We start from the raw sequence: 11447 nt of genomic DNA, 5'->3' as shown, positions 1-11447 counted from the left end.
CAAAGCTTGAGCTTCCTTGTAAAGAATTGAATGGAAAAACAAAATGAAAAGGAATGGAAAACCGAAAAGAAACCAAAGAAAAAGGACAAGATGAAAACCGAAAAAATGTATTTTTAAAATGTTAAACGTGAATAAAAAAAGGTTGATCATGTATTTTCAAAATGTGAAACGTGAATAAAAAATGTTCATGATGTATAGAAAAAAAATTGTATAACATACATTAAATAAAAGTAGACACCAGGAAACATATATTTTAACAAAAGTTCATTTTGTATTTTAAAAAAGTTAAAAATGTATATAAAAGTGTTTCTGATTTATATAAAAAATGCACATTGTGCGTGAAAAAATGAATATTGCCATTAACAAAATTTTAAACATATGATCAATGATTTTAATTATTTTTAGCAGTTTTAAAATACATAATCTATGTTTTTATACACCTTTAACATTTTTTAAATAAGATGACAAACATTATTTTCATGCAAATTGTATAGTTTTTTAATACATGGGAAATATTTTTTCTATACACTTTTAACATATTCAAATACTTCAGTAAGATTTTTCAAATACTTGATTAATTTTTCGAAATGCTTGATTAACATTTTTTAAATATGTGATCTGCTTTTTCATACATATTTTATATTTTTTTCGTTGGTAGCATACTTTCTATACACATTTAATATTTTTGAAATTCTAGATTAAGATTTTTTAAAATACTTGATTAACACTTATTTTAAATGCTCGATTGGAATTTATTAAATACATTATCAACTTTGTAATACACATTGTATATTGTTTCTACATATTTTTCGTATACATGAGAAACATTTGTTCTATACACATTATATATTTTTAAATGCTTGATTAACATTTTTTCATTGTTTTATCTAAAGTCTTTTTTAGTATATATATTTAGAATATTTTGAAGTATAAAAAAGTAAAGAACAGACAAATGAAAAAAAGGAGGCTGTGGCCTCGTGCATGCCTGGGCCACCCATCTCGCGGTCGCCTTCAGGCGAGGCTGCCCTACGTCTTATGTCAAGCGAGACATAGGCGTGCCCCCTAATTGACGCTTAGTCAACAAAAAACGCACGCATGTGGGTTTAGTGACTTTTTCTCTCTATTCGTTATAGGTCACTGAGGCTTTATCTATGGTTTTTTATATAAAAGAACGAATCTTTCATTATGAAAGTGATGAAAATATATAAATAATGTTTTTATATTTGGGATCATTTTTTGAAGTGGACGAACTTTTTTGTAGCTAGGTGAAACTTTTTTTAGAAAATGCTCATCATTTGTGCAAAACATGTTCGTCATGAATTGAAATATGTTCGTCCTGTATTTTAGAAAACTTCTTTGTGGATTCAAAATAGTTCATCACATATTTTAAAAGTTCATCTTTGTATTTAAAAATAAAGTAGCATGTATGTTTTTAAAAGTTTTCATCGCATAATTAAAAAGTGTGCACAATATTAATAAAAAGTTCACCATGTTTAAAAAAATAGCATCACGTATTAAAAATATTCACCATGTATTTTTTTGAATAAAAATTGTCGTCATGTTTACACAATGTTCTAGACATAGTTGTTTATGACTTTGACATTATCTAGAAATAAGATGACCGTAGAACATGTTTACAGAACACAACAATTTATGACTTATTATAACAACAATGTAAATGACGAAGAATGCTCCATTTTTATTAATCTTGCTTCCACTAGGATATGAATTGCTAATGTCACAATAAGCATAGCTAGTGTCCTTACCATGTGTGCATCCCAGCCAAATTCTGACCTTGCATTCAACTTTTAATCTTTTATATACTATTTTTCCGTGGAAAGGCTTCTAAATAGAATACACCTCACATGATTTTTGTTTAGGATTTCCTCTATTAACAAAGCAAGTTATCTTACATTGACCACACAAGATGTGAAGCAACTCGTCCACCTGCTTTTTCAGGTTTTGTTTGTCCGTAGAAAAGGGAAGACGGGAGCGAACCAACATGTGGTAGGATGGTTAGAAAGACAATGGCATCGCTAGCCCACCAAGGTTCAAGTCTAATCTTCTCTGACGATTCGGTTGCTCTCTCCATCTTTTATTTCTCTCACATGTCCCTTTCCCCAGCCATATCTGAGCCATATCTGTTGTGCAGTTACCTTCACCTCTCCTCTATCATGGCGGCGACGCTGGATCCAACCTTCACCAAGCCCTGCCAGCGCTGGATTCAACAGCGAGGAGCTGTGATGACATGTGCCACTACAACATTTCATATGGTCCGCGACCGAGCTCCACACAAATGTTCACCTCTTTGCTGCTCCTTGGTAACGACCCATCATCTAACTTCTCTAACTCCCACAACCGCAGGATTTTATGGGGAGGAGCTACGGCGACCTACACATTGTCGGATTCAATGGTGAGGAGTTGCGCCAACTGTAAAGAAAAGGTGAGAAAATAGATGAGATTTTGGTTTTTCACTTTTTCTTCCATGTCACTGCAAGATCTGATCCGAAATTTGTGGAGTGTTGTAGAATTGTTACGATAAGCCGAGAGATCATGTTATTGTTTTTCTCAGACGAGCTCTGTTATGATATTTTGCCATGAGATCTTGAAACGTGTGGGGTGTCATCTAGTTATATATAAGGATTACACCCACCGCCCCAGCATACCACGTGTTTAGTTTCTCAATTATTATGGGTCATTAAACTAGGCTCGCGCCACTGGCAAGAGTATTATACTACTCCCTCTGTTCGGAAATACTTGTGTTGGTATTGATCTAGAGGCCCAATGGGCCAAAACGAAAATAAAAGACCAGAAATAAAGTTACGTTAAAGAGAGAAACAGGGAGGCCACGAACCAATGTTCGTACCCCTCGATCTCAACTTACGCGCCCTGATCGGGGGCACCCTAACCAACTATGGTTTTGGTCCCCTGTTGCCAGCGCACATAAAAAGATGGGGGAGCAGCCGGCACCTACGCTAGACCAGTTCTCATACGGTTTACTCCTGCTCCCCACATCCCTAAACCGGCCCTAACCGATCTGGGGGAGCGCTGCACGACGGGAAGATCATCTCCTACCTCTGCCCTTGTTCCAGGGCAGTGCCGGTGGCGCCCGGAGGGACGCCGCTACCCGCTGCGAACGTCTACCCCAAGCCTGCATCACGCCTGCATCGAGCAGGCACGGGATTTCGCATCGCCTACACCAATGGCTTCTTCCATTGGTGGTAAGAACTCAACCCCTCTCTGTTCATATGCAATTAGGTGATCTGAATTCTAGGCATAAGATCCAATCTATCCTACTGGAGTAAGTCTAACAATGGTATCTTGAGCATGGTTAAGCCTAGATTAGATCCCTAAGATGATATGTTCAAGTATATGATCGTGATTACGACCTAATGATTAAGGTTAAGGATAATAGATCATGATTAAGGTTAGCCCTCTGTTAAGTCAAGTCCTAGGGTTAAGAGGTTTCTGTTTAAATGACTAATCTGCTACTGGATCAGTGCTAGTTCATTTATGATTATCAACAAGTTATGTCAGTTTACCTGTGTCACGCTTCCGCATCAAGTTCGGTTAATTAGCACTGGTTTTGTTTCATGTTAAGAATATAGGAGGGAATCAGATGAAACACTCGTTTTTTCCCCTAATTATGAGAAACCCTAGCCCTAGAACTTTTTCCCCATTTCGAATCCCCAAAATCAGAGTTAAAATGTTGAAATTAAGAGAAAAGGTGACGGGCTCACCCAGATGACGCCGGCCTTCGGGGTCCGCACGGCCGCCGCCGTAAGCACACGCCATGGCCGGCACGCCGCCGCCCTTCATGGTGGCGCGCGGAATGAAGCAGCAGCCGCCGCTGCTGCGCTCACGCACGCGCGCGTCGCCTGGCCTCCGCGCCTTGCACGCCGCCATCGCCGTCGAACGCCTGCGCCGGCAGCAGCCGGCGAAATGACCCTCCCGCCGCACAGGCGCCGTGTGCGCAACGCCGGAGCCACGCTCGCCGGAGGAGCGCGCGGGACTCGGTCCATTGCACGCTGCTCTGGCGAGGGCAGCCACCGCGCCTCCATGGGCTGGCGAGCTTCGAGCCGCCGCGCGGCCGCCACTCCTCTGGAGTGAGCGAGTGGATCGGGAGGAGCCAGGGGGAAATGGGGATAGGGTTTGACCCGGCACCAGTTTTGCCCCGCTCCGGTGCGATCGGGGCCGTCGGCTCGATCCGACGAACGAAACCGATGCGCTGCTCCGGGCAGGGCCGCTTTCGCGGCTGGGCTTCAGCCCAAGTTGTCTTAGCCCGCAGAAAAAGTGTTTTTTTATGTTTTTTTGTTCGCTGGGCTAGAATTTAAAGAGCTGTCGTGGGTTTTGGGCTAAAATTAAAGTTTCTGTGCATTTTTGTTGTTGTTTATTCAGTGCATTTTATGTATTATGATTTTCCTCAAAATGTTCTGCACTGTTATAAATAAATAAAAAATTGCTAGAAAAAAATGATGCTGAAAATTATGTTTTAGTTTTCTGAATGAAATGGAACCAACGAGAAATTTTATTTAGAAAACTTTTATGGATTAATGTTTGTGTCATTTTATGGCATATTTATGTTCATCTCATGGTAACATCAATGAATGATGAATTATTAATGTTGGAAAATTTATATTACACATGAGATTAATGTGATCATTTTTGTAATACAGACCAACGTTGTTTTACTTTTTTGAATCACTTTGTTAATTCCTTATTTTTTCTGCCCAACGGTGATATAATTTGGAGTTAATTGATCAAACCAATGTAGGTTAATTTTTGTGCAATTTAATTCAATTATGATGTTCTTTTCCTTTGCTTATGATATTTTGAAATCATGACAGCTTCCGGTCCTCGTGGTCTTGAGAATATCGAACCACTCACGGGAAACAACTTCCAAACTTGGGTTGGCATGAGGTTGGCATGAGGTTGACCTTGCACTAATGGAAAGTAAACCAGTGGAACCTAAAAAGGATGCCACTGGGTATGCTGAGCTTAAGAAAGCCTACGACACTAAAGTTGAGAAGTGGGAGAGGTCCAATAGAATGGCACTCCTAATTATGAACTTCTCCATCTCCACTAAGATTAAAGGGGCTATTCCCCCTAATGAAAGTGCTGCCGAATATTTGAAATCGGTGGAAGAACAATTTAAAGGCTCAGAGAAAATGTATGCAGATGAGCTTTTACACAAGCAGCTTGCAAAATATGAAGGAAATGAAAATGTGAGGGAGCATATTTTGAGCATGAGCAATGCCGCGGCAAAGCTTAAAACCATGAAGTGTGACTTGAGCGAAGAGCTTCTTGTGCTCCTAGTTTTTAGGTCACTACCCTCACAGTTCAATCCATTCAAGATAAACTATAATTCTCTTGAAATCAAATGGAAACTATCTGAACTCATTGCACATTGCGTTCAAGAGGAAGAGAGAATGAAGAGTGAGCAGAAAGATCAAGCTCTCCATGTTAACTCTGCAAAGAGGAAGCATGAGAACCATGCTCATAACAATAATGTGCCCAACAAAAAGCAGTATTCCAAAAAGAATCCTCCAAAGCCTAAGCAATGCAACGAGGCAAGTTGTTCACGTCCCGCACCTTCAGCGGCTACTTCAGTTAATCTTACAAATGCCGCTGGAGAAAGACTTTGCAATTTTTGCAAGCAGCCAAATTATGTCAAGGCGGACTGTCCAGGTTTTCTTAAGTGGCTGAATAAAAAGGGTAAGGATGAGATCACTCTTGTAGATGAATCTCTATATGTTGATTTTTCTGAATCTACATGGTGGATTGACTCAGGTGCGAGTGTTCATGTCGCGAATTCTTTGCAGGGATTTCATATAAGCCACACCCTAAGGGGTACAAGAAGACTTAATGTCGCGAATGGGAAGGAGGCTGAAGTTGAAGCCTGGGCTCCCTCACCTTGAAGTTGCACACTGATTTCCTACTTCAGCTCAAGGACGTTCTTTATGTGCCTACTTTGAGTAGGAATTTGATTTCAGTTTCCTGTCTAGATGATTTTGGTTTTCATTGTACCTTTGGGAAGAAACAATGTTTTTTAAAGTATTGGAATAAGGATGTTGGTCTCGCCGTCAGACGAGGCAAACTTTATATGTTAAATCTTTCCGGTTATCCTATGTGTGTGAATCTCTGCGAGATGAATATGAATGAACGCAATCATAAAGAGAATGGGAGAAGTATCAATCCTTCTTCCAAATTGTGGCATCGTCGCTTGGGCCACATTTCGAGGGGGAGAATGGAACGATTGATTAAAGAAGAAATACTTCATCCGCTAGATTTCTCTGATGCGGGCAATTGTATTGACTGTATTAAGGAAAAATATGTGAAAACAATTAAGAAAGGAGCAGTAAGAGCCACATCGGTCCTTGAACTTATTCATACTGACATATGCGGACCTTTTAATGTAAAGTCTATGGATGGTTTTGATTCTTTCATTACCTTCACAGATGATTTCTCTCGCTATGGCTACATTTACCCCATATGTGATCGATCCGAAGCTTTGGACAAATTTAAGATTTATAAAGCCAAGTCACTGAGGTTAGGGCGATTGATCTTGAGGAGAAGCGGGTGTACGTTCCATCCCCGACTATCCAACAGAACTTTATCCCTATGCCTAATATGCACGAGACACCTACTGGTGATCCCGAACCTGAAGTGGATCCTCAACCCGACGAGGAGCCTCAGCATAATGAAGATCCTCAGCCTGATGAGGATCCTCAGCCAAATGATGAGCCTCAACCCAATGTTAATCCTCAACCTTCTCGGGCAAGAGAAAATGCACATACTAATGAGCCTGCGAGAAGATCACAACGGGAAAAGAAAAAGGCCATCTCTAGCGATTGTGTCACTTTCATGTGTGAGGATGAAAATGACATAGGGAAGGCACAAGATCCGACCTCATATAAAGAAGCCACTAAAAGTGAAGACTCGTCCAAATGGTTGGTAGCCATGGAAGACGAATTGAAATCTATGAGCTCGAATGATGTTTGGGACTTAGTAGAAATTCCTGATGGAGCCAAAAGGGTAGGCTGCAAGTGGGTCTACAAAACCAAATATGATTCCAAAGGGAACGTCGAAAGGTTCAAAGCGAGACTTGTAGCAAAGGGTTTTACGCAGAGAGAAGGAATCGATTATAAGGAGACCTTCTCGCCTGTGTCATCCAAAGATTCTTTCAGAATTGTGATGGCACTTGTAGCTCATTATGATTTGGAGCTGCATCAAATGGATGTCAAGACGGCATTTCTGAATGGTGACTTAGAAGAAGAAGTTTGCATGACTCAACCTGAAGGTTTTGTCGTGGAAGGAAAAGAACACATGGCATGTCGTTTAAAGAAATCCATATATGGCTTGAGGCAAGCTTCAAGGCAAGTTCGATGAGATTATTAGAACTTTTGGTTTTAAAGAGAATGAAGTGGACAACTGCATATATGTTAAATTTAAAGGCAGTAGGTTCACATTTTTAGTCCTATATGTGGATGATATTCTATTGGCTTGCGGCGATAAAGATATGTTGCATGAGACCAAGAGATTTCTGTCCTTAAAATTTGACATGAAGGATCTCGGTGAAGCCTCGTATGTCCTTGGCATCGAGATTCATCGAGATAGGTCCAAAGGAACATTAGGACTATCGCAAAAGGCATACTTTGAGAGAGTACTAAAGGAATTCAATATGCATAAGTGCTCTTCCTCACCTGTCCCCATAGTTAAGGGCGATAAGTTTGGGACATTCCAATGTCCGAGGAACCAAAATGAAACTGATCAGATGAAGTCGGTTCCTTATGCTTCAGCTGTCGGAAGCATCATGTATGCTCAAGTATGTACACGCCCTGACTTAGCTTTTGTAATCGGGATGCTTGGCAGATTTCAATCTAATCCAGGACCGGACCACTGGAAGGCCGCAAAAAAAGTCTTGCGTTATATGCAAGATACTAAAAATTTCATGCTTACATATAGAAAGTCCGATAACCTGGAAGTTATTGGTTATTCAGACTCTGATCTTGCCGGGTGTGTGGATAGTATGAAATCCACGTCAGGTTATATATTCACACTCGCTGGAGGAGCAATATCGTGAAAAAGCTCCAAGCAAAAGATAGTTGCCTCATCTACGATGATGGCAGAATATCTAGCATGTTTTGAGGCCACCGGGCAGGCTGTATTCCTAAAGAATTTCCTTCCCGGACTTAAAGTGGTTGACAGCATTTCCAAACCACTGACATTGTACTGCGATAATGAACCCGCAATTTTCTATGCGAATAACAACAAGTCAAGTGCTGCTGCCAGGCACATTGACCTAAAGTACCATGTTGTTCAACATGGAATCCAGGATCAAACTATTAATATTAAGCATATCAGTACGACACATATGCTTGCGGATCCGCTTACTAAAGGCTTACCACCCAATATATTTCATGAGCATGTCACTACTAGGAAAAGGGCTATAGATGGAATTGACACTAATGACGCACCAGACATGTGGTGCGCCATTACTATATACTAATGGCGCGCCATGTGTTGGTGTGTCATTAGTGTGCAAATACTAATGGCGCACCACGTCCACGGTGCGCCATTAGTAAAAAAAATTCAAAACTACTAATGGCGCACCGTGGGAGTGGTGCGCCATTACTAGTAGTAATGGCGCACCACATCCACGATGCGCCATTAGTAAAAAAATTAAAAAAAATTCAAAACTACTAATGGCGCACCATGGGAGTGGTGCGCCATTAATAGTTCACATTACTAGTTGAACTAGTAATGGCGTATCATGCCACGGTGCGCCATTAGTAACTTGGCCCAAACATTCGCCCGAATGCACTCCCCCTAACTGCCTTTTCAGTTTCTAAAAAAATAAAAGAAAATGATAGAAATGTCAAAAAAATAAAAGAAAATAAGATTCCCATGTGATATGTGGTCTAGTTGTTAGCAAAATTTACAAACATAAATTTTCGACTTTTTTGCAAAATCTCTCGAGAATTTGTAAAAGTGGGCATAACTTTTGCGTACGAACTCGGATGAAAAAGTTTTTTATATGAAAAATCATCTACTCGAAAAGTTACATCCGAATTTAACCGGGGAAATTTGTTAAACATTTTCAAAATCCTCAAAAACCTAACAGAAAAAAAGATACGGGGCTTTTAAGAGCTGGAGAGGCAAAAAAATTCAAACTTACTAATGGTGCACCTGCCCATGGTGCGCCATTAGTATCTTCCCGCCTTCAAAATTCAAAATAAGTCAAAAAATAAAAATAAAATTATTAATGGCGCACCTGCCATGGTGCGCCATTAGTATCTTTCCGCCTTCAAAATTCAAAATAAATCAAAAAAATAAAAAAAAAGTTAGTAATGGCGCACCTGCCCACGGTGCGCCATTACTATGTCGTATATATGGCTGGGCGCACCTTCTCCACTCCACCTCTCCTCCACTCCATCTCCTCCTCTCCTCGACTCCATCTCCTCCTCTCCTCCACTCCATCTTCCCTTCTCTCCTCCACCATACTACCCTCCTCCTCTCCGGCGACCTCCTCCTCCTTTCCGGCGACCTCCTCCTCTCCGGGGACCTCCTCCTCCCTCCTCTCCTCTCCTCCCCTCCCCTCCCCTCACGGTTTCTCCTCCCTCCTCTCCGGTGAGCTCCTCCTCCCTCCTCTCCTCCCATTCCCTCATGGTTTCTCCTTCCTCCTCTCTGATGCTTCGGTGAACTCCTCTCCGGCGACCTCCTCCTCCTCCTCTCTGGCGATGTAGGCGAGCGCCTCTCCGGTGACCTCCTCCTCCTCCTCTCCGGGGAACTCCTCTCCAGCAAAAGAACACGGCAAAAGAACGTACAAGATCCAAAAACAGGAACAAAATTTGAAATAATATCGTGCCAAAAAACGAGCAAAAAAACGAGCAAGGGCAAAAAAATCACGATCCAGATCCAAATTCAAAATTCAAAAATAGCAATGGCGCACGGTGGGGGTTAGACGGTGCGCCACTACTATTTTCCCGCCTTCAAAATTCAAAAATACTAATGGCGCACCGTGGCCTATACTAATGGCGCACCGTGGCCTATACTAATGGCGCACAAATGGTGCGCCATTAGTATACCAGATACTAATGGCGCACCAGTGGTGCGCCATTAGTAAAAAATACTAGTGGCGTGATACTAATGGCGCACCAGTGATGCGCCATTAATAGGCAAAACTGGTGCGCCATTAGTAGCCCTTTTTCTAGTAGTGTGTAGCCGGCATGGGATTATTGGAAGCCTCTTGATTCTGGAATTATGGGACCGCTAATATAAACCACTCCCAATAAGTAAAATGTTTCCTTTTTGAAATAGGATGTGTGTTATGAATATTGAGGTTCAATGGCTTTTCATCGGCTGTTGTAACACTTTACTCTGGTATATTATTCCTATGGAGAATGGACAAAAGTCATTGAGCCTAACGATCAAGGGGGAGAATGTTGGTATTGATCTAGAGGCCCAATGGGCCAAAACGAAAATAAAAGACCAGAAATAAAGTTACATTAAAGAGAGAAACAGGGAGGCCACGAACCAACGTTCTTACCCCTCGATTTCAACTTACGCGCCCTGATCGGGGGCACCCTAACCAACTATGGTTTTGGTCCCCTGTCGCCAGCGCACATAAAAAGATGGGGGAGCAGCCGGCACCTACGCTAGACCAATTCTCGTACGGTTTACTCCTGCTCCCCACATCCCTAAACCCTAACCGATCTAGGAGAGTGCTGCACGACGGGAAGATCATCTCCTACCTCTGCCCCTGTTCCAGGGCAGTGTCGGTGGCGCCAGGGAGGACGCCGCTACCCGCTACGAACGTCTACCCCAAGCCTGCATCACGCCTGCATCGAGCAGGCACGGGACTTCGCATCGCCTACACCAATGGCTTCTTCCATTGGTGGTAAGAACTCAACCCCTCTCTGTTCATATGCAATTAGGTGATCTGAATTCTAGGCATAAGATCCAATCTATCCTACTGGATTAAGTCTAACAACTTGTCCTATAAATGGTTGTATCTAGAGGGAGTAGATGCAAGTAGAACATAGAAAATACATGTAGCAGTAGTGCAGTACGAATTAGTCTAATTAGCTGGAGCATGGAGGCGTTGCTGGGGAAGGAAGGTCGTCGAACCGGAGGAAGGGAGAGCAGCCGCAGTTACAAGCTCGGTCGTCTAATCATCTCAAGGATTGCTTGATTGGCCGCCCCGTCGTCTAGCCAAGGTATGCTCCTCCAGTATGATGTATTACTCTTACTATTTGGTCCCATGATTAATTATTAGCTGGGCGTTGAGAATGACGGTCGACGGCGGCCGCTCTTGCGCCGGCGAAGATCGGGCAATCAACTTGCTTGCCGAGGTAGCTATTCCTTAATCAGTTTCCATGGCTACATCGATCTCGCCGCTCGCTCTCTCTCTCTCTCTCTCTCTCTCTCTCTCTCTCTCTCTCTCT

The 11447-nt window shown here is 42.1% G+C and overlaps 1 protein-coding gene across 1 annotated transcript in view; it reads left to right on the top strand.

Moving 5' to 3' along the window:
- The first annotated feature begins 2370 nt into the window (after window positions 1-2370).
- The window catches only part of LOC123187192 (uncharacterized), a 22130-nt gene continuing 13053 nt past the window's right edge, over window positions 2371-11447 (top strand). Inside the window, exon 1 of the mRNA XM_044598983.1 lies at window positions 2371-2432. Coding sequence (XP_044454918.1) covers window positions 2371-2432 — 62 coding nt within the window. The remainder of the gene's footprint in view (window positions 2433-11447) is intronic.

The sequence above is a fragment of the Triticum aestivum genome, chromosome 2A (assembly GCF_018294505.1).
Source record: "Triticum aestivum cultivar Chinese Spring chromosome 2A, IWGSC CS RefSeq v2.1, whole genome shotgun sequence".
Lineage (NCBI taxonomy): Eukaryota > Viridiplantae > Streptophyta > Magnoliopsida > Poales > Poaceae > Triticum > Triticum aestivum.
Note: the sequence above shows the minus strand (reverse complement) of the source record. Positions and strands in the feature narration are given on the sequence as shown.